Raw genomic sequence first — 26139 nt, forward strand, 5'->3', positions numbered from 1 at the left:
CCTCCCCCCAGGCCAGAGTGCTGGCTCCCAGCTCCCGGCGGCTCTAGACCCCAGCCCCTTCCTCTCCCTCCTCCTAGGACCCAGGAGTCCAGGCCTTCATCCTTCTCCTTTCTCCGGGACCCGAGAATCTGGGCCCCAGGTCCCTTCTGCCCCCAGACCCAGGAGTCCGGGCCCCCAGCCCCTCCTCCCGCAGACCCAGGTGTCGGAACCCCAGCCCCCTCCTCCCTGGGGACCTGGCCCTCAGCCATCTCCTCGTCCAGCTGTTATGTCTCGCCCTTCAGAACAGGAGGGTGGAATGTGGGGCGGCAGGGGAGGGTGGGGAGGCGCATCCGATGCCTCCCGGAGCCTCCTGGGAGTCTCTGCGCTCCTTAAAGGGCTCCCCCTGGGGGCCCCCCCGTCCTCCCGAGGGCCCAGCAGGACACGGCTGCGGTCAGAGGAGCGAGAGGAGATTCGCCGTCATGCCTGAGGCAAAACCAGGTGGCTTTCCGGTCCCGGCTCCCTCCTTCCGTGGAGATGCGGCCCTCATGTCTGAATGGGGACTAGGGGCCCCTCTCTTGGTGGGGCTGGGAGGATGGGGTGCCTTCTCTGTGTTGGGATGAGGGGCCTCTTCCCTGTGCAGCAAGGGGGTTCCTTTCTCTGTAGGGAGTTGAGGGGCCCATCTCTGGGTGCCGATAGAGATTCTCTGTGAATTTGAGTCCCTTTTTTTTGATGGGGATGGGAGTCCTGTGGATGTAGATTGGGGAGTCTTTGCGTGGCACTGAGGGTCCTCCACATTTGGGGATGTGGTCTGCTGGATAGGGATCAGAGCCACTTCCCTGAGTGAGGATTGGGGCCTTTCTCTGTAGGGGAATGGGGTCCTCGTGTGTATAGAGATTAGGGGTTCCTGTCTGTATGGTGAGGAGAGCTGTTCTCTGTACAAGGATGAGGGCATCTCCTTTTTATGGGAATTGAGGCTTCCCCGTGTAAAAATGCAGGGACCTTCTCCATATAGGGGCCAGAGCGCCTTTCTTTATGTACAGTTTGGGGGCCCTTCTTTCAATGGGACCGGGGGGGCATTTCTCTATATGAGGATGGGGCTTTCTCTCTATGAGGAAGTGAACAGGGGAGACACAAATCCCAGGAGGACCCCTCCTTCTGGGGTGTCCAGTCCCCCGGCACCAGGCCAACCAGGCTGTGGGGTGGGAGTCCAGCCCCTTGGTGTAGCTGGAGCCCCTGCGGGCCAGGAGCCAGAAGGCAGGGCAGGTGAAAGATGCTGTGCTCAGCACAAGTGTCCAGTTTCCAGCCTGGAGGAAGAGCTAATTATACTCCCAGGACCCAGAAGGTCAAGGCCTGGTGGCCTGGGTGGAGGGGGCATGGCCTGTCTGGGGAAAGGAGGCAAGGGGAAACCTGATCGTGCAGACTCTGGGGATTAGAGATAAATTTACGTCTGGATGGGCAAGACTCCTGGGTGTGAGGGAGGAGGGGCTGGGGCCCAGACTCCTAGGTTCTGGAAGAGGAGGGCACTGAGCACACGCTCAACTGTGAACATCTCCTACCTCACAGCGGCCCAAAAGGCCCCCGAAAAGAAAGATGCGGCCAAACCAGCTCCGAAGGAAGCCCCCCCTAAGGAGGCTCCTGCAGAGGCCCCCAAAGGTGAGATGGCATTCAGGTGGGCTCAGCAGAACTTGGCACCTCATCACCCAGGCTCCCCTCGCCTCTCTGCACCCTCCCTGCTCTCTCTCTTTTAGTCCTTCCTCCACACAGCTCCAGAGCCGACCGGCCCCTCCCTGCTCACAGCCCTCCATGGCTCCCCAGTGCCCCCAGGAAAGAGCCCAGCCTCTTAGCCTGGCCTTCAAGCCCCCGGCCAGTGGCTGATTCATCACCGAATCCTGCCCGGCTCTGAACGCCCCGGTCCATCTTTACACCTCTCCTACCCAAAGTCCCTTTCAAGACCATCCAGTCCACCACCCTCCAGTTCACAGATGGGGAAACTGAGGCCCAAAGGGGTGGGGGAGCCTGGATGCAGCCACCTGGGTGACATGTGGTCTTTCCCAGGTCAGGAGAAGCCACTTCACCCCTTGGTCTATGGCTTCTGAGCAGTGTCCCTCACTAGCTCTAAGCCCCGCCCCCAGAGTGGCCTGTTGCCCCCTCCCCAGCCTGCCTCAGACCCCCTAATCCTGTCTCCTGAGCAGAAGCCCCACCTGAGGACCAGTCTCCCACTGCTGAGGAGCCCACTGGCATTTTCCTGAAGAAGCCAGACTCTGTGTCAGTGGTGAATGGTGAGGCGGTCTGAGGGAGGAGGGGCTGGGGGCTGGACTCCTGGGTGTGAGGGAGGAGGGGCTGGGGGCTAGACTCCTGGGTCTGAGGGAGGAGGGGCTGGGGGATGGTCTCCCGGGTCTGAGGGAGGAGGGGCTGGGGCATGGTCTCCCGGGTCTGAGGGAGGAGGGGCTAGGGGCCCCCAACTTCCCAGTCCTCTCTGTAGAGTGTAATGCTTCTGCCCGGCCCCTCCCTCCCATCCCATACCACCCCCCCCCCCGGCCCCCCAGGGAAGGATGCGTTGATTGTCGCCAAGGTGAACGGGAAGGATCTCCAGGGCAAACCCACCTTCACGTGGATCAAGGGGAAGTGGCTGGAGCTGGGCAGCAAGAGCGGGGCCCGATTCTCCTGCAAGGAGTCCCACGACGCCGCCAGCAATGTGAGGACCCTGTGGGGACATGAGGGCACGTGGGCCAGGGCTGGAGGGTGTGCAGGCCCGGTTTCTCAGAAGGCCTATTGTCTGAGGTGTCACTGTGGGCCTGCAGCCCCACAGATGGAGAATGGGGGCTCCAGGGCTGGAGGTTGTGTGGGGCTGTTTGGTAGAGGTTGTGCTGGGCAGGAGGGGAGAATGTTGAGTTAGGGAGGGTGCACTTGGGTATGTGCACAGGGGGTCAGGGGTCAGGGATATGGGCCCCCAGGGGTCAAGGTTGTCCAGGCATGGGAAGAGACAGGTGTCCCCTCCTGTGGGGCGGGGGTGAGGACTCGAAGAAAGAGTTGTGGGGTGGGTTCTTGGGGATGTGGGTGGTGCTGGGGGGCGGTCACGTGCACCCACACTGCTGGCCTGGCCCCCAGGTATACACCCTGGAGCTGCACATTGGGAAGGTGGTACTGGGGGACCGTGGGGATTACCGCCTCGAGGTCAAAGCCAAGGACCTCTCTGACAGCTGTGGCTTCAACATCGATGTGGAGGGTACGTTGGTGGGGGTGGGGGCCCAGGGGGTGGGTCTGGGGTTGGGGGACGGATGTACCAGCCGGGTGTAGGAGAGTGTACAGATGCGGGGGTGAGGCTGGCATAGGTTTTTGGAGGAGGGAGGACAGATTCAGGGGTCAGGGTATTCAAAATTGGGGAGAGAGTCTGTAGGCTTAGAGCACGAGGACGTGTAGGTTTGGGGGTGAAAGGGTTCAGGGTTTTGGGGTATACATGCGAAGGCTTAGGAGGCAAATTATGTAGATTCCAGGGTCACAGCATACAGGCTTGAGAAAGTAGCAGTAAAGGTTTGGGAAGTAAGGGTGTCCAGGTTTAGAGAGTAAGGGTGTACGGGTTTAGGGTGAGGATGTACAGGATTAATGGGAGGTTATACAGATTCGGGGGCATGGATCTCTGAAGGTGAACAGGCTCTGGGGGTTTGCAGCCCAAGATGTGAGGGGGTTAAACATGGAGGGCACAGGGAATGAGGTTGCTCAGGCCTGGGGAGAAGGGTGTGCTGGCCCAGGTGTGAGGGGCTAGAGGCTGCTGAGAGAGAGTGGTGCCCAGTGGGCAGGGAAATGAATCTAGAAGTAAAAGGTGTTCAGGCCCAAGGGAGAGGGTGTGCTGGCCCAAGAGGTGGAGGGAAAGGGGCCTGGGGGAGGTTGTGCAGGCCTGGAGGCGTGTTCTTGGGCTTTGATTAGCCTTGCCTCCAGCTCACCTTCCCTTCCCCTGTCACCTCTCCCTAGCGCCCCGTCAGGATGCCTCTGGGCAGACCCTAGAAATCTTCAAGCGTTCGTAAGTGACCCTGGAGCATGGGGAGAGGAAGGGGGTCTCCTGGTGCCAAGGATCATGGGAGGGTCTCCCTTGGGAGGGGGAGCTGCGGGAGAAGGAAGGATTGGGGAAGGCGAGGAGTGGGGACCCAGGGTGAGTGTGAGGGTCAGGACCTCAGTGGGGGTCACACCTCATCTCCATGGCCACAGGGACGAAGGGAAGATGAAAGACGCGGGTGAGCTGGATTTCAGCGGCCTGTTGAAGAAGAGGTGAGCCCCCCTGCCTGGCATAGAGAGGGGAGATGAGGGCTCAGGGAGGAGAAGGCTGGTGGGTGAGATCCCACTGCCCCCGTTGCTTCCCCACTGCCGTCCTGGGACTCCCTGCTTACTCCTTCACCTCCTCCATCTACCCATTCCCTGCCCACCCAGCCACCTGTCCATCCACCCATCTACCCATTCACCCACACCCAACCAACCATCTGCCCACCAGTTCACCTACCCACCCGCTCTTTAACCCATCATCCTCACATCCACGTCCCTGTCCACTCAGGCTCCAATTCATCCACCTGTTCACCCAACCAACCATCCATCCGCTTGTCCACCCACCAACCAGTCTGTCCACTCATCCATCCATCCAACCAGCTACCTATTTATCCATCTACTAATCCGTCCATTCACCTACCTGTGCATTTGCCCATCCATAAGCCCACATATCCATTCATCTACCCACCATGTTCCCACTGTCCGTCTACCCATCTGCCATTATACTCAGCCACCCATTCGTTAACCCATCCATTCATCCTTCACCCACCCATTCCATCATCCACTTCTGCATGTGTTGAGGCACCCATCTATCCACATTTCCACCACCCATCTGTCTCTCAGCCATCCACCTTCCCACCTGTGTATCCATCTGCACCTGTACCTCTCTCCCAACTGAGTCCAACCTCCCACCCACCCATCTACTCATCCACCCACGCAGCCAGGCATTCCTCTATCAACTGTTCACCTCTCCGGTGACACACCCATCCACCCAGATAGCTCTCTGTTAGATTTGTCAATATGAAATTGCTGTTATGGAGGTCAAAAATGATTGGATGTTGGCAATTTCATATTGTTCAACATGATACTTGTCCATTCGCTCAGTTATTTATTGTCTACTGGTCCACCTATCCATCCTTCTACTCACTCATCTGTCCCCATAACCAAATCCCCGACAACCCCTTTTACTAATAGATTCATCTGTTTGTCTTTACCCAGCCAGCCGCCTACCTGGCCATCTCCCATCAAAATAGTCACCCAACTGCCCACCCAACCATTTGCCACCAACCCATCAAACCATCCACTCACCGAGCCATCCTCCATCAACCCATCCACCTATCTTCGTGCCACCCATCCCTCACCAACCCACCCGTCAATTGGCCCATGCATCCATCAACCTAGCCATCCATTGACTCTCTACCCATCTATTTATCAGTTCCTCCCCCAATGCTCTGTACATCAGTCCAAATATTCATCTGTCCCCAAATTCACCCATTCATCCATCCTCCCTTTGTCCTCTTCCCTTCCTTCCTTCTTTCCAGAGATCCATTCACTCTCTCACTCATCAAACATCTTCTGAGGCCTCCCGTCTACCAGGCCCTGGGCTGAGATCAGGGGAGAGAGAGAAGTTTGACTGGGTCCTTGATGTTGAGTCGCTCATTGCCTTGGGAATACGGGTCTGATCCAACTGACATGGACACAGACCAAGACTGTTTAGCATGGTCAGAGAGAGAGTCTCAGAGGGGCCTTGTGAGAGCCCAGAGTGAGGGCACTTCATTGCCTGGAACAACAGAGAGTGCCTCACGGAGGAGGGAACCTTGGCCCTAGGTCTTATAGGATGAAGAGGAGTCCATTAGGAAGAGAAGGTGGGGAGGGGTGCTCGGGCAGGGAAACATTTTGTGAGAAGGCTGGAAGGCAGGAGAGAGCCAGGAGTTTGGGAAAAGGCAAGTAGCGTGGTTTGGATGGTTGTGGGAATGGTGATGGGATGGTGGGTGGAGTCGTGATTGCCAGGCAGAGTTGCTGGGGCTTCCTCCAGAGGGCGCTGGGAGCCATGGGAGAATTTTGAATGGGGAGGGTATGGCATCTGCTGCAGGGGTCAGAAATATCCCTCTAGGGCCACATGGGGAACAGACTGGAGGGGAAGAGACTGGATGGAGGCCAGGAGGCCAGGGAGGAGGCTGGGGCAATGGTCCAGGTGGGAGGGAATAAGGGAGAGCAGCCTCAGAGGGAAAGCAACATAGCAAGTGGGTGGAGAAGGCGGAGGGAGACCCTCACCTCCTCACCCCCTGGTGGCCCGGCCTGCTCTCCCCACCTGCAGGGAGGTGGTTGAGGAGGAGAAGAAGAAGAAGAAGAAGAAAGATGATGATGACCTGGGCATCCCGCCTGAGGTTTGGGAGCTCCTGAAAGGGGCAAAGAAGAGTGAGTATGAGAGGATTGCCTTCCAGTACGGCATCACCGACCTCCGGGGCATGCTGAAGCGGCTCAAGAAGGCCAAGGTCGAGGTCAAGAAGAGTGCAGGTCAGCGCTGGTCTGAGGGGAGCTCATAAGGCCCTTAGTGTCATGGGTATCCAATGTTTGGACCCTGGACCTATCTTTTGGAGGTCCCAATCTGAGGAGTAATAGCGCCCTGTTCTCAGGGACTTCCAAGTTCATAGGAGGCCCCCTGACCTTCACCTTGGGGAGCCCATGGTCTGGGGAGGGAGACTTGTCAGCTCCAGGAATGACCAGGGCAGCGAGAACCTCACAGCCCCGTCTTTCCTGCATCCCTCAATCTCCAGCCTTCACGAAGAAGCTCGATCCAGCCTACCAAGTGGACAGGGGCAACAAGATCAAGTTGGTAGTGGAGATCAGTGACCCAGACCTTCCCCTCAAGTGGTTCAAGAACGGCCAGGAGATCAAACCGAGTAGCAAGTATGTGTCGGGGGGCGGTCCCTGGGTGGGAGATCCGAGTCCCAGAGAGAGCGCCTGGAAATAAGGCTGGCCACTCGTAACCCAGAGAGGACCCTCTCTCCCCCATATGAAAAGTGCATGTACCTCAGTAGAATAATAGACAAAGACAGTGACAAAAACAAAGGCAATGAAAAATAGGGATTCAGTTGAGAAGAAACCCAAATGGCCAATACACTGTGAAGTACACTCAACCTTGCAAATAATAATAATAATAATAATAATAATATAATAATGCAAATCAAAACAAGTGTTCCTGCTCTCCAAATGGTCAAAAATTTTACAGAATGATAAAACCCAGAGCTGGGGAAGACAGGGAAGTGGGTATACAAATGTTGCTGGTGGGAACGTACATTGCTAAATCTCGGAAAGGCAGTGTATTATAAAGCCTTTAGAACGTGCAATTCTAGGTATTTATTGTAAGGGAATTATCATGGTTATGCGTATTTAGCTGTAGAGATCTTCACTGAAGCATTTGCTATTGTATCGAAAAATGGAAGACAACCAAAATGTACAGTTCCATACTAAACAAAGATGTTGTGCAGTCACTATAAAAGATATTCTAGGGCCGGCCCTGGCTTAGCGGTTAGGTGTGGGCGCTCCGCTGCTGGGTTCGGATCCCGGGCGCACACCGAGGCACCGCTTGTCCGGCCATGCTGGGGCCATGTCCCACATACAGCAGCTAGAAGGATGTGCAACTATGACATACAACTATCTACTGGGGCTTTGGGGGCGGGAGGGGAAAGGAGGAGGATTGGCAATAGATGTTAGCTCAGAGCCAGTCTTCCTCAGCAAAAAAAGAGGAGGATTAGCATGGATGTTAGCTCAGGGCTGATCTTCCTCACAAAAAAAAAAAAAAGATATTCTAAAATACATACTAACACGGGAAGCGGTTCAAGGTTATTGTTATGCACACAGTTCCCATTTCTGCTTCACAGAATTAATCTGTATGTGTATAAAGAAAAAGATTGGAAAGACAGAGGCCAAAATGTTTGCAGCAGGATCTCTTGGTGGGACAGTTACAGATGGGTTCTATTTTTGTTATTTTTTCCTTGGCTGTGTTTTCTAAATTTGTCATCATGAGCATTTTGGATGAGATAAAAAGTTAGGTTAGGGGGCCAGCCTGGTGGCATGGTCATTAAGGTAGGTGTGCTCCACTTTGGCGACCTGGGTTCGGATCCCAGGGGCAGACCTACACCACTCGTCAGCCATGATGTGGTGGCGCCCCACATACAAAATAGAGGAAGATGGGCACAGATGTTAGCTCAGGGCCAATCTTCCTCACCAAAAAAAAAAAAAAAGTTATGTTAGTTAAGGCATAGGTTAAGATGCTGTAAGAAAGAGTCCCCAGAATACGTTAAGTTGGAGAGAAATGTGTTTCTAGCTGATTGAGGCTAGTGGGCCAGCTCTCCTCTTAGAGATTTTTGGGGGATCCAGTTTCCACATTTTTGGCTACACCATGTCTTGTGGTATTGTCCTCATCTGCATGGCGGAGGCTGGGTCATGGGTACATCTGTGTCTGGCGGACAGGAAGGGGGAAGGAGAGAAGTCCAGAGCTGGCAACTCAAAGTTGGAGATGACCTAGCAGTTACGTCCATCACATCCACTCACATTCCGTTGGTCCAAGCTGGGTGGTGTGGCCAACCCAGCTGCAGAGGAGGCTGGGAAATGTAGTTCTCTAGGTGAGAGAGGGCGGGACTTAGCCTGAGAACTGGTGGGCTGATCCACCCCAGGGCTAGGATCTCCTCCTTGCCCTGGACTGAGCTGAGACTTCTGCACCAGGTACGTGTTTGAGAACGTTGGTAAGAAGCGAATTCTCACCATCAACAAATGCACGCTGGCGGATGATGCTGCTTATGAGGTCGCCGTCAAAGATGAGAAGTGTTTCACCGAGCTGTTCGTCAGAGGTGAGTTGGGGATTTGGGCCTGAGTTTGGGGAGTGGGGCTCTGACGGGGGTCCTGAAACTACTGACCTCCTGTCCCCCCATACCCCGCAGAACCTCCGATCCTGATTATCACACCCCTCGAGGACCAGCAGGTGTTTGTGGGCGACCGGGTGGAAATGGCAGTGGAGGTGTCGGAAGAGGGTGCCCAGGTCATGTGGTAAGTGACTCTTGATCCCTGATCTCCATAGAGGTGTCCACCGCTTCTGTGCCTCAGCCCTGATCTTTATGACCTCTCTTGGAGATTTCGGACCTTTACTCAGTCACCAGGAGACCTTAGCCTTTCTCTATAAGTCCTGACCTTCACCCATGACCTCTTTCTAGGACTTCTGACCTCTACCCATCCCATCCTCTTTGGGGTCCTTTTCCTCATTCCTGCTATTGCAGATTCATTAAATTATTTATTCACCCATTTAACCAATCATCTATCCTTTGGTGTATCCACTCATGTATCCTTCTGTCTATCCATCCATCCATCCATCTATCCATCCACCCATACATCCATACATCCATGCATCCATCTATCTGTCCATCCTGTTGATTCATCCTTCCATCTACTAATCCATCCATCCATCCATCCGTCCATCCGTCTATCCATCCACCCATCCACCCATCCATCCATCCTATTGATTCATTCTTCCATCTACTAATCCATCCATCCATCCATCCATGCATCCATCCATGCATGCATCCATCCATCCATCCATCCATCCATCCATCCATCCATCCATCCGTCTATCCATCTGTCCACCCATCCACCCATCCATCCATCCTATTGATTCATTCTTCCATCTACTAGTCCATCCATCCATCCATCCATGCATCCATCCATGCATGCATGCATCCATCCATCCATCCATCCATCCATCCACCCACCCATCCACCCACCCACTCACCCACCCAACTACCCATCCATTTGTCCATCCCTCTATTCATTCACCCATCCAACAAATATTTATTGAGCACCTATTGTGTGGTGGCAGTCTTCCATGTATTGGAGATAAAATGGGGAGAAAATATATCAACATGGCACCTGCTCTCGTGGAGTTCATATTCTGGTAAATTGCTGAGGTGTGTGTGTATAGAAGATGGAGACAGACGTTAGTCAAGTCATCACACAAGTAAATATAGAAGTTCTGTTTCGACAAGTATTTCAGAAGAGCAGTCACTGATTCTGTAATTGCTTTTAAATAGGACTCGGGAGGTCAGGGAAAGCTCCCTGGAGTAGCTGACCATTGAGCTGAGGTTTGAATGATGGGGAAGTAGAAGTGAAATGGGAAGGGAGGAGTGTCCCAGGCAGGGAAGTGCCTTTACAGGGGCCACAATGGTGGACATCCCTCTCTGTGACCCCAGGACTTCCTCCACGCTCTGACCTCTCCCCGTGACCTCTTTTTGTGTCGTGACCTCCAATTGGCACCTTGAGGCATCTCTCTGTGGCCTGTGAGCTTCTCCTCTTTTTCACCCTGACCCCCACCTGTGGCCCATCTACTCCAGATGCCTCTGCCAACCTTCATCTCTCCTCCCTCCCGTGACCTCCCTTCTGACCCCTGACCCCTGCTCAGGACTGTCTCTCGGGCCCCTGACTCACTCTCTGACATCCAGACCCGGGGCTGTGTGGGCCCCTCACTTTCCCCTTCACGTCCCCTCTGCCCAGGATGAAGGACGGCGTGGAAATGACGCGGGAGGATTCCTTCAAGTCCCGGTACCGCTTCAAGAAAGATGGGAAGCGTCACATTCTCATCTACTCGGAGGTGACCCTGGAGGATAAGGGTCGCTACCGGGTCATGACCAACGGTGGCCAGTGTGAGGCCGATCTCATCGTGGAAGGTACGGGGCCTTGAGGTGGGGCCGGGGGCCGCCCTGCGTATGCCTCTCCTCGCAGCTCAAAGTTGCCCGGGCCCCAGATCTTGAATCTGTCCCTGACTCTTCTGTTTGCCTCACACCCTACCTTCAATTCACCAGCAAGTCCTGGTGGTTGCACCTTCAAAGGAAATCCTGAATCTGACCACTTATTCCCCCCAGCTCCATTGCCCTCACCAGCCCAGGTCTCCGTCCCCTCATGCCTGGACTATTGCAGTAGTCTCCTCAGTGGCTGCTTTCTTTCCATGCCTGCCCCCACCTGGTTCACACACACACACACACACACACACGCACGCACACACACACACACGCCAGCCAGAGTGATCCTTGTAAAATGTAAGTCAAATGGTGAAAACTGAACACATTCTGTAGTCTAGTTCACGGTATTGGACCCGCGTCAGTTTCCTGGCTTGATATTGGACCACAGTTATAGAAGATGTCATCATCGGGGGAAGCTGGGCCAGGAGTACACGGGACTCTGTGCACTATTTTTGCAAACTCTTGTGAGTCTATAATTCTTTAAATGTAAACATTGAAAAAAAAAGGATGCTTAAAAAAAAAAAGTGTAAAAAAAACCCCAAGTCATTTATGGGCCAAATAAATTATGCTATACCTATATGTAGCTATAAAAAATGACAGTTTTTAATTTACTGATATGGAAAGATTTCCAAGATGTATTTAGGCAAAAAAGCAAATATGCTATATTTGTATAGGAGGGAAAAGAGAGGAAGGAAGGAAGGAAGGAAGGAAGGACAGAAAGAAGGGGAGAAAGAAAATGTATGTACATATTTGCTCTGAGAGCTCTAGACCGGATAGAAGGTGCCTTTGGAGAAGGGATCTGGATCTGGGTGACTGGAGGTGGATGGGTGGGAGATTTTTCCCTCTATATCTAAATCTTCTTATCATTTTGTTTGTAAACCATGTAATGTTTTTTTTTTTAAAGATTTTATTTATTTATTTTTCCCCCCAAAGCCCCAGTAGATAGTTGTGTGTCATAGCTGCACATCCTTCTAGTTGCTGTATGTGGGACACGGCCTCAGCATGGCTGGAGAAGCAGTGCGTCGGTGCGCGCCCGGGATCCGAACCCGGGCCGCCAGCAGCGGAGCGCGCGCACTTAACCGCTAAGCCACGGGGCCGGCCCCCCATGTAATGTTTTAAATGTAAAAAATAAAATGTTTTATTTTTATTTATTAAATTTATTTATTTTATTTATTAAAAAATGTTTTAAATTTTAAAAATATAAGTCAGATCCCAGCCATCTTCCCAACACCCTCCAGTGGCTCCCGCCTCCTTCAGAGTCAATGCAAAGTCTTCTCCGTGGCCCACGAGGTCCATGAACTGGGCCCGTCTGCCCCATCCATTTCATCTCCTAGCACGTCTGCCTTGCTTGCTGCCCACTGGCCTGCCTGCGGTTTCCCACCCCAACAAGCCTGCTTTCCTCCGCAGGCCCTTTGCACGTGCTGTCCCCTCTACCTGAGAGACTTCTGCATTCTCCTGTGGGTTCTTCCCTGCCTTCCCTCAGGCCTCATTGCTTCCTCTTGTTGTATGTTGATGTGTTTTCCTGTTCACTGTCTGTCTCACCACTAGAATGTGAGCTCCATGAGGCCAGCGGATCGTTTCTGGGTTGTCCACGGCTGTAGCCCCAGTGCCTGGAACAGTGCTTGGCATATAGTGGGTGTTCGCAATTATCTGTGGACTGACTAGAGTTGTGATGGCCCCATCTTCTCTCCTCATCCAGAGAAACAGCTGGAGGTCCTGCAAGACATCGCCGATCTGACAGTGAAGGCCTCAGAACAGGCCGAGTTCAAGTGCGAGGTGTCCGATGAGAAGGTGACGGGCAAGTGGTACAAGAACGGGGTCGAGGTGCGGCCCAGCAAGAGGATCACCATCTCCCACATTGGGAGGTGCGGAGTAGACTGTGGAGGGGGCTGGGGGTGGGTGGGGGTGAGGCACGTGTATCAGTTAGCTACAGCTGCATAACAACTGTCCCCAGATTAGTGGTTTAAAAGAACAGGGATTTATTTAATCACGAGTCCACAGGTTGGTTGGGGGCTGGCTGGTCTAGGATGGCCTTTCTTGTGCCTCTGTGGTCAACAGAGTGTCAGCGCTGCTGATCTTCCTGGGCTTGGTCAGGACTTCTGCTGGGAACACTGGGCTGCCTCTGCTCTGGTCCGTGTGACGTCTTATCCCCCAGTAGCCTAGTCCTGGCATCTTCACGTGGCAGAAGCAGGGGTCCCGAGAGAGTGTGGAAGCAAACAAGGCCTCTATGGCCCAGGCTGGGAACTGTTCTCATGTCACTTCTGCCATATTCTGTTGGGCAAAGGAAGTCACAGGCTGCAAGGTCTCATTGCAAGGGGCATGGAGACAGGGAAGGGAAAACCTGTGCCTATATGGCAGACAGTCTACTGCGGGGGGTCTAGCCAGGGAAGCAAGGGGCTGGAACTCAGCAGGTAACACATGGCCACGTGGGATAAACACTTGGTTATCTGCGGCATGCAGATAGCCTCCGGGACACCAGTAGGACGTTGTGTCCCTGTGGGTTTCCTGACAATAGCTCTGGATTGTAGGCTTTCTCTGGGTTCTGTGTAAGGAACCTTGCCTGCCGGTGGTCTCAATAATGATGAGAACGAATCTTAATTCTTATAGGACACTTACTATGTGCCAGAGAGCTTTCTAAATGCTTTACAGCAACCCTGGTGTAGATTGTTATCATTATCTCTATTTTATTGATGAAGAAACTGAGGCACAGAGAGGTTAAGTAACTGGCCCAAGGTCACACAGCTAGTAAGTGGCAAAGTTGAGATTTAAACCCAGGCCTTAGCATTCCAAAGCCCAGAATAAAAGTGGTGAGCGTGGGCATGTTGATTGCATTGAGGAGGGTGCTTCTCCTCAGTGTGGTGGTCCCCAGGGCGACCTGGCCTGACCCCTGCCCCGTACCCCCAACCCCTTAGAATCCACAAGCTGGTGATAGATGATGTCCGCCCCGAGGATGAGGGCGACTACACATTCGTGCCCGATGGCTATGCCCTGTCCCTCTCGGCCAAGCTCAACTTCCTGGGTGAGGATGCCCCTTCATTTCTCCTGGAGCCCATAGCCCCCAACTTCCTAGACCCCAGGGCCTGGATGCCCCTTTGAGGATTAAATTTCCTTAGTTGTACATGAGGGTGACAGCAGGCGTCTGTTGATCATGGGTAGAGTCAGATGAGAAGATGAGGGAGAGAGCACTGTATATGCTGAAGCCTGTCCACATGTCCACGTGGGAGGAGGGACAGTCATGGACCTAAACCCGCCCCCAGCCCCCCGGGTCCCTGGGTGATGCCAGACCCTCTCCTCTGCCTCTGGGGTGTGAGGGTGGGATAAGAGGCCCGCTCGGTTTAGACCTAACGTTAGACCTGACTGTCCAGTTTTCTTTGTCCTCCAGAAATCAAGGTGGAGTATGTCCCGAAGCAAGGTAAGGACCAGGGCTGCTGTGGTATACTGGGTACTCCCGGGTCTGAGGGAGGAGGTTGGGGGCCTGGACTCCCAGGTCTGAGGGAGGAGGGGCTGGGGGCTGGACTCCTGGGTCTGAGGGAGGAGGGAGCTGGGGGCCTGGACTGCTGGTTCTCTATGGCTGCTGGAACCCAGCTCCTTGGGAGAGCCTCTGGAGGGGTTTGGGAGGGCCCAGCTGCTCACTCTCAAGTTCCCCAGGATCTCTTTTCTGTCACCAGAGCCACCAAAGATCCACCTGGACTGCTCAGGGGAGATCTCAGAAAATGCGATTGTGGTTGTGGCTGGAAACAAGCTGAGGCTGGATGTGTCCATCACAGGGGAGCCCCGTCCCGTTGCCACCTGGCTGAAGGAGGATCAGGTATTGTGGGACTTGCCCTGTGCCCTGACTTTTCCCTCTCAGCTGTGCTGGGTGACTATAGGCAAGTTGCTTTCCCTCTCTGAGCTTGAGTTTCATTGTCTGTAAAATGAGAATTATGATTCTTTCTTCAGAAGGTTGTTTTGAAGATTGGAGATTATATTTGTCCATCACTTGGTACTGGCCTAGGACATGGTGGGTCCACCATCCATTCATCTGTCCATCCATCCTTTACTCCATTAATTAACCAGTCAACCAATCCAACCATCCATCAACTCATCCATCCATCCATCTTTATATTCTTTGATTAATTGATTAATTCATCCAGCCATCCACTCATCCAGTAATTAATCCATTTGTCCATTTATCCATCAATCAATCCAGTTATCCATGCATCCACCCACCCCTCCATCAACCCACCCATCCACCCATCCACTCATCCACCCATCCACCCGTCCATCCATCCACCCATCCATCCATCCATCCACTCATCCGTCCATCGTCCATCCACTCATCCGTCCATCCATCCGTCCATCCACCCCTCCGTCCATCCGTCCATCCACCCCTCCGTCCATCCATCCATCCACTCATCCACCCATCCACCCATCCACCCATCCACCCATCCACCCATCCACCCATCCATCCATCCGCCCATCCATCCATCCACTCATCCGTCCATCCATCCATCCGTCCATCCATCCGTCCATCCACCCCTCCATCAATCCATCCATCCATCCACCTACCCACCCACCCACCCCTCCATCAACCCACCCCTCCATCCATCCACCCACCCACCCACCCCTCCATCCACCCACCCACCCATCCATCCACTCATCCATCCACCCAACCACCCCTCCATCAACCCACCCATCCATCCATCCATCCACCCACCCACCCACCCACCCCTCCATCAACCCACCCACCCATCCATCCATCCACCCACCCACCCACCCACCCCTCCATCAACCCACCCACCCATCCACCCACCCACCCATCCATCCATCCCTCCATCCATCCCTCCATCCATCCATCCATCCAACAAATATTTCACCTCACCTCGTATATTCCAGGCCCTGGGATAGTTCAATTTTTCTCCTCTTCTCTGGGCTTCCATTTCCTCTTCTGTAAAACAGACAGACTTCACTCAATCTTCATTCATTCCTTCCCTTAGCAAACTTCCCCTGAGTTTTCCTCTCTGCCCAGCTCTGTGCACAGGCACTGAGGGTACAGCCATGAATCATTCGCAGCCCCTGCCTTCAGGAGCCTTCCCTTTTGGAGTAAGGCAGACACATGCCCCAAAAGTCATAGTCTAGGGTGATAGGGGCTGAGATAAAGGGAGGTGCTGGGAACTATGAGAATTCAAGGGATGAGGCCATCACTTTCAGGATGCTCCTGGGGGCATCCAAGAGTGCTTCCTGGAGGGAGCAACTTCTGGGCACTGGGAGTAGATCCAACAGGTCGTCTTGTGCTGGGTCCAGGGCCTTGTGCGTTGTGGAGTGATGAAAGCCACTGGGGATCTCTGAGCAGGGGAGGGGCAGAGGCAGGTCTGGTTTGGGAGAGGCAGACCAAGGCCATCTGGTGGCTGTGTCCAGGTGTTCTCAACCACCGAGGGCAGGGTCCGCATTGAGCAGCGGGCGGACTCCAGCAGCTTCGTGATCGAGAGTGCCGAGCGAGGGGACGAGGGCCGCTACACCATCAAGGTCACCAACCCTGTTGGCGAGGACGTGGCCTCCATCTTGTTGCGAGTGGTGGGTGAGTAGAGGGAGCCACGGGGCTGAGCCGGGGGTGGTTCCCTGAGGCTGTGAGGGAACCTCCTGACTCTTCTGCCTCCCTGCAGATGTCCCAGACCCCCCAGAGGCTGTGTGTGTCACCTCGGTTGGAGAGGATTGGGCCATCCTTGTCTGGGAGCCACCCAAGTACGATGGGGGGCAGCCGCTCACCGGTGAGTGCCCATGTGTGAGAGCCCCATGACCTCTGACCTCTCCTACCCTCTGACTTCTCCTTAACCTCCAAGAGTCCTGAGCATCCTTGATGACCTCCCTCTGAGACCTGGTTTCCGTCTTTGATATTTCACAATCCCTTTGGTCTTCTCCATCATTCTTTACTCCCTAATGAACTGGGAATCTTCACTTTGGCCAATAGCCTGGGATTTTCTGTGACCCCTGGCCCCCTGATTCATGACCTGTGACTCTTCTTGATCCCCAACCCCATGATGGGTGACCTCTGACTGCTCTGTGACCTTGAGATTGACCTAAGATTCATGGCCTCAGGCCTCTTTGGGCCATGTGACTTTTTGACATGACCCTCACTGCCCCGACTGACCTGCCACCCCCTCTATGACCTCCCGCTCCTCTGTGCTTGGGGGGTGTCCAGGGTATCTTCTGGAGCGGAAGAAGAAGGGCTCTCACCGCTGGATGAAGCTGAACTTCGACGTCTTTACGGAGACGACTTACGAGTCCACCAACATGATCGAGGGCATTCTCTACGAGATGCGCGTCTTTGCCGTCAATGCCATCGGGGTTTCCCAGCCCAGCGTCAACACCAAGCCCTTCATGCCCATTGGTAACGCCCCTCTGCACTCTCACCGAGCCCCCACCTACCTCCCACCCGTGTCCTGCCGGTCATTGATCTCTAACCCTACACCTGGCCTTTGACCCTCAGCCCCAGCCATCCTCCCGATCTCTTCCTGACCCAGGACATCACCGCTGATCTCAATGATCCTAGACTCCTTGCTCTTGCCCAAATACCTCATTGACCTCTGACCTACCAGACTAACACCTATCGCTGCCCTTGGAGACCTCACTGTCCCTTGATAGCTTGCTTTAATGACCCATGTTGACACGTCCTTGCTCATTGACCTCTGATCCTTTTCTTGACCAGTGACCCCAGCTCTGACCCCTGTCCCTCCGTGTGACCAGTGACGCCTCATTTACCCCCACCTCCCCTTTCCCTGGATCCTTATAGCGCCCACGAGTGAACCCCAGCACCTGATGGTGGAGGATGTGACAGACACCACCACCACCCTCAAGTGGAGGCCTCCAGATAAGATCGGCGCAGGCGGCATCGATGGGTACCTGGTGGAGTACTGCGTGGAGGGATGTGAGTGACCCCGTCAGGCCTGGTCAGGGGCGGAGGCTCACACAGAGCCCCAGGGGGTGTTCAGTCCCGGGGACTGCACGTAGGGCGGTGCCGGGAGAGGGCTCTGGTGCAGTGGGCTGCCCTTGTTCTGTCCGTACTTGCGTGAACCCCTGGGATGGGATGGGTCAAGCCAGGCCCCCAGTGACCAGCTTGTCCTCTCTCCCTCCCTCCCTCCCACCTTCCCACCTTTCCTCCCTTCCATCTTCCCCTACATCCATCCTCCATACAGCAACACCTTCTCATCCATCCATCTTTCCATCCTTGTGTTGATCTACTAGCTCTATCCCTTCTTCCTCTCATCCGTCCATCCATCCATCCATCCACCCACCCACCCACCTATCCATCTATCATCCATTCATCCATCCATCCATCCATCCACCTTTCCTCCCTTCCATCTTCCCCTACATCCATCCTCCATACAGCAACACCTTTTCATCCATCCATCTTTCCATCCTTGTGTTGATCTACTACCTCTATCCCTTCTTCCTCTCATCCATCCACCCACCCACCCACCCATCCATCCACCCACCCACCCATCCACCCACCCACCCATCCAGCCACCCACCCACCCATCCATCCACCCACCCACCCACCCACCCACCCAGCCACCCACCCACCCATCCATCCACCCACCCATCCATCCACCCACCCATCCACCCACCCACCCACCCATCCAGCCATCCACCCACCCATCCATCCATCCATCTTTCCTTCCTTCCTTCCTTCGTTTTGCTCTTTTCTTTCTGCCTCCCTCATTTCCTTCCTTCTCTCCTTCTTTTCTTCTTTCTCTCCCTCCCTCTCTTCCTACCTTCCTCCCATCCACTTGCCCACCCAGTCATCCATCCCACCATCTCGCTATCCATCTGAAAATCTTTTGGATCATCTAACTATCCATCCATCCAGTAACATTTTTTTCATCAATATATTTATCTCTTCACCACCATCTTTCTTCTCTCTTCCCTCCCTCCCTCCCTCCCTCCCTCCCTCCCTCTTTCCATCCATCCATTTCCCTGTATAATCATCCAGCCATCTGTCTACTGTCTCTCCATCTGTCCGTCCATCCATCCACTCACCTATCCATCCATCCATCGATCCATCCATCCATATTTCCACACATCCAACCCTCCATCCTCCATGGAACAAACATGTTGAGTGCTGACTCCGTGCCAGGCCCAGTGCCATGGCCATGGGGATATCTCCGACACGGTCATCTCACTGGGAAGACAGCCATGATCATCTCGACACCATTTCCCAGGCCTTAAAGTCAGACAGATATGGGTTCCAATATTGCCCCTACACTTTTAACTATGTGACCCTGGGCAACTCTCTGAGCCTCAGTTTCTCCATCTAAAAATGGTGAAGACAGTTCCCATCCCGACGGGGTTCAGTGATGGCTGCATGTGGTAATGCGTGTACATGATGGATGGTTGGACTCTGGTCAGCTTCTTCCCTCTTTCTCTTCCCAGTGCTCTTCGTCCCATTCCTACCCATGCTGACCCCTCCCCAATCTGTGTCAGCATCACCCTGATGTTCCAGAACCCACTTTATTAGAGTTCACCCTGTTGATTGTTGATCTGACCCACATTGGTTCCCCAACCCGTGGTGACAAACCCAGGACGGAAGGGCACCTATCACGGAGGCAGGAATCCCAGGAGCTGTCTCTAGCCAACACCCCCAATTCTTTACCCTCTCTGAGCCTCAATTTCCTTGTCTCTAAAATGGGGATAACATAGGACGGAGGTGGGAATTAATGAGCTAAGGTGTGCCTCCCTTCGAGCCTGGTCATAATAAGTCCTTAATCAGTGTCAGCTGTTGCTAGTTCACTGCGGTGGGGCTCAAGGCATGGGAAGGGGCAGGAGCTGAGGGGCTCCCGGGAGGGGCTTGAAGGAAGGCCCCCGGCATCGCTCGTCTCCTGTAGCCGACGAATGGATCCCTGCTAACACGGAGCCCGTCGAGCGCTGTGGCTTCACCGTCAAGAATCTCCCCACGGGCGCGAAAATCGTCTTCCGTGTTGTCGGGGTCAACATCGCGGGGCGCAGCCAGCCGGCCACCCTGACCCAGCCGGTCACCATTCGGGAGATCGTGGGTGAGCGACTGCTGGGCCCCGACCCTGCTGTCTTGACGACCAAGTTGGTGTCATCCGGCCTGCCCTCCCCCTTAGGGCCTCTCCCAACAAGCTTGTGGCCACTACTCTCTGTCCCTCCCTTGAGTGTCCCCCCCACCCCAGCGCTGAGCACCCCTGCCCCCCGTTTGTGCCCTCAGAGCAACCCAAGATCCGGCTCCCCCGCCAGCTCCGCCAGACTTACATCCGCAAAGTGGGAGAGCATCTCAACCTTGTCATCCCCTTCCAGGTGTGCGGAGCTGGGGTCGGGGGGTCAGGGGTTGGGGGTCAGCTCCCGCCAGGGAGACCCTGGCTGATGTCTCTTCCCCGCTGCCCCTGCCCAGGGAAAGCCGCGGCCCAAGGTGGTGTGGACGAAGGGCGGAGCGCCCGTGGACACCTCCCGCGTGCACGTGCGCACCAGCGACTTCGACACCGTGTTCTTCGTGCGCGAGGCGGCCCGCTCCGACTCCGGGGAGTATGAGCTGAGCGTGCAGATCGAGAACATGAAGGACACGGCCACCATCCACATCCGGGTCGTGGGTGCGCGGCGGGGCGGGAGGGCACGAGGAGGGTGGGCGAGGAGGTGAGGAGCTGGACGTTCAGGGACGCTTGGGCTGGCATGTAACCACCGCCCCCACACCTTCCAGAAAAGGCGGGGCCAGCAGAGCACGTGATGGTGAAGGAGGTGTGGGGCACCAACGCGCTGGTGGAGTGGCAGCCCCCCAAGGATGATGGGAACAGTGAGATCACGGGCTATTTAGTCCAGAAGGCCGACAAGAAAACCATGGTGAGAGACCAGAGGGGCCCGGGCGGGGTGGGCGAGGGGGAGACAAGCTGGCCGGATGGGCAGAGCCGGTACCCGCTGTTCCCATTTCACAGCTGGGGAGACTGAGGCGCCCAGAGAGATTGGGACAACTGGTTGGGGCGGGGAGGGAGGCCTCTGGGCTGAGATTTGGTGTGTGATGGGTTTTCTTTTTCTTTTCTTTTTTTTTAATTGAGGTAAAATTCACATAATGAAATTAAGCATTAACCATTTTACAGTGGCATTTCATGGCATTTAGGACATTCCCAGCCAGCCCTGGTGGTCTAGTGGTTAAGATTCGGCACTGTCACTGCCAAGGCCTGGGTTCATTTCCTGGTCAGGGAACCACACCACCCGTCTGTTGGTTGTCATACTGTGGCTGCGTGTTACTGTGATACTGAAAGCTATGCCACTGGGATTTTTTTTTTTTTTGTGAGGAAGATCAGCCCTGAGTTAACATCTGTTGCCAATCCTCCTCTTTTTGCTGAGGAAGACTGGCCCTGGGCTAACATCTGTGCCCATCTTCCTCCACTTTATATGGGACGCCGCCACAGCATGGCTTGACAAGCGGTGCGTCAGTGCGCGCCCGGGATCTGAACCTGCGAACCCCGGGCCACCGCAGCGAAGCACGTGCACTGAACCGCTGTGCCACCAGGCCGGCCCCAGCAGCTGGGATTTCAAGTACTAGCAGGGTCATCCGTGGTGGACAGGTTTCAGTGGAGCTTTGAGACTAGACAAACTAGGAAGAAAGACCTGGCCACCCACTTCCGGAAAAATTGGCCATGAAAACCCTGTGAACAGCAGCGGAGCATTGTCTGATAGAGTGCTGGAAATGAGAACAGTGCAACAAGACCTGGCAGGGTTCCACTCTGCTGTCCACGGGGGCACTAGGAGTCGGAATTGGCTCGGTGGCACTAACGTTAACAATAAGTACGTTCCCAATGTTGTGCGGCCACCAGCTCTATCTAATACCAAGACATTTTCATCCTCCCAAAAGGAAACCCCATACTCGTCAAGCAGTCACCCCCATTCCCTCCCACCCTGCCCCAGGCAACTGCTAATCTCATTAATCTGCTTCCTGTCTCTGTGGATTTGCCTATTCTGGAGATTTCATATAAATGGAATCCGCCAATATGTGGCCTTTCGTGTCTGCCCTCTTTCACTCAGTGTAAAGTCTTCCAGGCTCATCCACACTGTAGTTCATAGCAGGGCTTCATTCCTTTTTCATGGCCGAGTCATATTCCATGGTTGGATCCACCGCATTTTGCTTCGCCACTCATCTGCTGATGGACATTTGGGTTGTTCCCGCCTTCTGGCCACTGTGAACAGTGCTGCTGAGAACGGCGGGTTTTCTGAGTGTGGTGCACCCTTGGATGTGCTTTCCTCACTGCTGGTCCTTCTCATGTCTGTCCCCAACTCTCCTTCTCCGTCCCTGCACTAGGAGTGGTTCACCGTCTATGAACACAGCCGGCACACCAGCTGTACCGTGTCCGACCTCATTGTGGGCAATGAGTACTATTTCCGCGTTTACAGTGAGAACTTCTGTGGGCTCAGCGACTTGCCTGGCGTCTCCAAGAACACGGCCCGCATCCTCAAGACAGGTCTGGCCACCCCTCTCTGCGAGCTATGGTCCCCCCTCTCAGCTGGGGTTCAACCTTGACTCCTCCGTCCCCAGCACCCCTGTACTCCAAGTTGATGGCACCTGGTGACGGAGGACAGGCTCCCTGGGGACAGTCTAGCTGGGTCACTTACAGATGCATCTCTCCTCCACCCAGGAATCACCTTCAAACCCTTTGAGTTCAAGGAGCATGACTTCCGAATGCCCCCCAAGTTCCTGACGCCTCTTATAGACTGTGTGGTCGTGGCTGGTTATGCCGCCGCTCTCAACTGCGCCGTCAGAGGCCACCCAAAGGTGCCGTGGTGTGTGTGTGTGTGTGTGTGTGTGTGTGTGTGACCCTGGAGGGCAATCTTCACTCAGGAGAAGCCCCCACTCCTCCCTGCCACACCGGTTCTTCCTCCTGAGTTCTCTCTCCTATTATGGGATCTGCTCACTTTTTTTTTTTTATGAGGAAGATCAGCCCTGAGCTAACATCCATGCCAATCCTCCTCTTTTTCCCTTTTTCTCCTCAAAGCCCCACTAGATAGTTGTCATAGCTGCACGTCCTTCTAGTTGCTGTATGTGGGACGTGGCCTCAGCATGGCCGGAGAAGCGGTGTGTCAGTGTGCGCCCGGGATCCGAACCCGGCCCGCCAGCAGCGGAGCACGCGCACTTAACCGCTAAGCCACGGGGCCAGCCGCCCAGGATCTGCTCACTTTTAACCTACTTCTCGTCTCTTTCCTCCTCCAACCAGAGCCCCCGTCTCAGATCATGACACTCTGACCTCCCTGGGCAATGGAAACCTTTTGTAGGGGGGGATCTAAACCTCCAGGGCTCCCAGTGTCTTCTGGCCCCACCCAGTCTCCAGACTGCTATGTGGAGTGTGGGGCAACCTTGACCTCCAGCGGCCACCTAGACCCGGGGTTGGCAAACTATTGGCCAAACCCGCCTGCCGCCTGTTTCTCTAAATAAAGTTTTATTGGAACACGGCTGTGCACACTTGTTTGCATATTGTGCATGGCCACAGAGACCAAGGGGCCTGCAAAGCCTAAAATATCGGCTCCCTGGCCTTTTACAAAGTTTGCTGACTTCTGGTCTAATTCCCAGCCTTTAGCTTCAGCCCTGTAGGCACACCATGCATTCATTCCTTCACCTCCTCCATCTCAATCTTTATTCACCAACTCTACTCATTCACTCATTCCACTCATTCATTCACCTCCCAATCCATTCACTAACTCAGTTCATTCATTCACTCCATTTGCTTATTTACATCATTCATTCACTCATTCATTTATTCACCACGTTTATTCTTTTAACGCACATCTTCAGAGGCTTTCTGTCTGCTGAGTGAATCGGACAAGAATTTCTGGATGTTGGGGGAGACTGGCATTAATCACACAAGTGACGATACAATTATAAAAGGTGGCAGGTGTGCCAGAGAAGGGCAGGCCGTTGTGAGAGTGAACTAGGTGTTCCTGCCCCAGCCCAGGGGCCAGGAAGTGATGTGTGAGCAGAGACCTGAAAGACAGGCAGGAGCTGATGTGGTGAAAAGAGGAAGGAAGACAGGGCTGGCCTGGTGGGGTAGTAGTTAAGTTCATGTGCTCCGCTTCAGCAGCCTGGGGTTTGCAGGTTCAGATCCTGGGTGCGGACCTGCGGACTGCTTGTCAAGCCATGCTGTGGCGGCGTCCCATATAAAGTAGAGGAAGATGGGCACGGATGTTAGCCCAGTGCCAGTCTTCCTCAGCAAAAAGGGGAGGACTGGCAACAGATGTTAGCTCAGGGCTAATCTTCCTCACAAAAAAAACAGAGGAAGGGAGAGCTGTATTGGACGAGGGAGCAGCCAGTGCCACGGTGGTCCCAAAGTGGGAGCCTGTCTGAGGAACAGCGAGGTGCCCGGTGTGGTTGGAGCAGAGGGAGGGCGGGGGTGGGAGGTGAGGGCAGAGGAACAACGAGGTCGAATCATGTAGTGCCCTCCCCACTACCCTGCGAAGTAGGGATTATCAGCCTGCGTTTACAGAAGAGGAGACTGAGGGTCAGAGAGGAGAAGTGACTAGTCCAACACCATCCAGCTAAAATGAGGTGGCGGCACAGCCAAAAGGAGCATCCAGAGCTGCCTCTCAAGCCCAATCTGCCATCGCCCCGGGGCCGCTCTCTGAGCTGGCCTGCTCTCTGCTCCCTTCAACAGCCGAAGGTGGTCTGGATGAAGAACAACATGGAAATCCGCGAAGACCCCAAGTACCTGATGACCAACCACCAGGGGGTCCTGACGCTGAACATCCGCCGCCCGTCGCCCTTCGACGGCGGGACTTACTCCTGTCGGGCCGTCAACGAGCTGGGGGAGGCGCTGGCCGAGTGCAAGGTGGAAGTCCGAGGTGAGGGCGCAGTGGCCCCCGGCGCTCTGCCTGGCTGACCTGCATTTGCGCCCTTTAAAGCTAACGGAGGGCCGTGCTGAGCAGGGCGGAGGGCAGAGCCAGGCAGAGCCGGGCCCTCTAGGAGGACCGGGGAGGCGGATCCAGGCCCCACAGGAAGGGTGCAGTGAAGGCAGCACAGGGCACTGGGGGTGGGGTGGGGTGGGGGCACACCCAACCTAGCCTGGGCAGGAGTCCGAGCTTTGCCAAAGGAGTTGAAGGACACCTAAGAGGTGACTGAGGGCCAGAGGGGCTCAGCAAACGATCGCGGAGGACCCCAGTGCGCCTGGGCCTCCCCGGGGAGATGTGTGGACTCAGCGTTGAAACAGACATGGGTAGTGGCGGAGGACCAGGGGCTGTGGGCTGCCTTTCCCTCCACAGCCTGTCACCAAGCTGCATCCCTCCTGTCCCCGCCTCTGTCCCAGCCTGCTTTGTCCTCTTCCTCCTGAATTCTCACCCGGCCTCCTTCCTGGCCTCCCTGCCTCTGTCTCTCCCTCTAGTCCACCCCCTACAGGCCCTAGAGGGCTCTCCATCCAGAGGTGACCTGCCCCTCCCCTGCTCACAGCCTCCCCAGGCTCCCCAACAGCCAGGAGCCCCTCAGCCTGGTGTCATGGTTCTGCATCCGGACCCCCTCCAGCCTGACGAACCCCATTTCTCTCCACACTGTTCCAGCCACACCAAGCTGCTGGCGGTTGGACAAACTGGCCTTGCTTTCTCCTGCCCCTGGGAGTTTGCACATGCTGTTCCCTCTACCCAGCAGGCTCTTCCTTGCCTCCTCTGCCTTGGGCTTCAGTCCATCCAACATCCACCAGTCAAGGCTTGGTGGGGAGGCCGCTAACCAAGTCCCTCAGAGGCAGCTGATGTTAATATGGGCTTCCTGACTGTGACGCCCCGTGGCCCTGAGGACAGCCCAGCAGACAGAAGCAGCCGTAGACCCTTAGCGAGGGCTCAGAGAGACCCCTCTCCAGGCACTTCCTGTCTGTCATTCTAAAGCACCGCCCTTCCAGGCGGACCCAGTTTCTAATGTTCCGCTGTCCCCTTTGTGAACTATTGAATCAGCCCAGAAAGATCCCTACTTCAGGTTTCCCGTGACGGCTGGTCGCCAGCCCCTGCTCAGAAATCCCTGCTCAGAAGGTCCCAGTTTGGGGTTGCAAACTACAGTAATCCTGGGCGCCGTGATGTTAGTTGACCGACCCCAGAGATGAGGGTGGGGAGTGGGGTGGTGGGGGGAAACCTGCTCCCCCTGCGGGTCAAGTGAACCCAGGGGAACAGGGGCCTGGGGGGCCACGCGTTTCCACCCACCCTCTCTTGTCTCCACAGTGCCACAGTGAAACTCTTCCGCCCGCCAAGACTTCCTGCTGCTGAGTCCTCCCCCGGACCCCCAACGCTGTTTCCCTTCCCGGAGTTGTCACTGAGAAGATAACAGTCTTGTTTCCACCGGCCTGTGTCTGTCCTCCTTGCATCTGTAGCTCCGGCTCCCTCCTCC

At 55.0% G+C, this 26139-nt stretch overlaps 1 protein-coding gene across 2 annotated transcripts; it reads left to right on the top strand.

Moving 5' to 3' along the window:
* The first annotated feature begins 302 nt into the window (after positions 1-302).
* MYBPC2 (myosin binding protein C2) lies at positions 303-26094 on the top strand. Of its 2 annotated transcripts, XM_058529945.1 has the most exons (28): positions 303-477; positions 1543-1632; positions 2172-2258; positions 2526-2674; positions 3088-3205; positions 3949-3997; positions 4183-4242; positions 6332-6531; positions 6792-6924; positions 8743-8867; positions 8958-9063; positions 10558-10730; positions 12502-12667; positions 13715-13821; positions 14185-14214; positions 14471-14610; positions 16200-16359; positions 16445-16549; positions 16981-17169; positions 17572-17706; positions 19664-19831; positions 20008-20096; positions 20191-20386; positions 20494-20633; positions 22090-22249; positions 22424-22560; positions 24431-24617; positions 25974-26094. In XM_058529945.1, exons 1-28 carry the CDS (start codon positions 333-335, stop codon positions 25982-25984), a joined length of 3555 nt encoding a protein of 1184 aa, XP_058385928.1. In that variant the 5' UTR covers positions 303-332; the 3' UTR covers positions 25985-26094. The 2 variants fall into 2 exon arrangements, with proteins under 2 accessions (XP_058385928.1, XP_058385929.1); XM_058529946.1 differs by lacking the exons at positions 24431-24617; positions 25974-26094 and adding an exon at positions 23000-23250.
* Positions 26095-26139: the final 45 nt, after the last annotated feature.

This window comes from Diceros bicornis, chromosome 34 (genome assembly GCF_020826845.1).
Source record: "Diceros bicornis minor isolate mBicDic1 chromosome 34, mDicBic1.mat.cur, whole genome shotgun sequence".
Classification (NCBI taxonomy): Eukaryota; Metazoa; Chordata; class Mammalia; order Perissodactyla; family Rhinocerotidae; genus Diceros; species Diceros bicornis.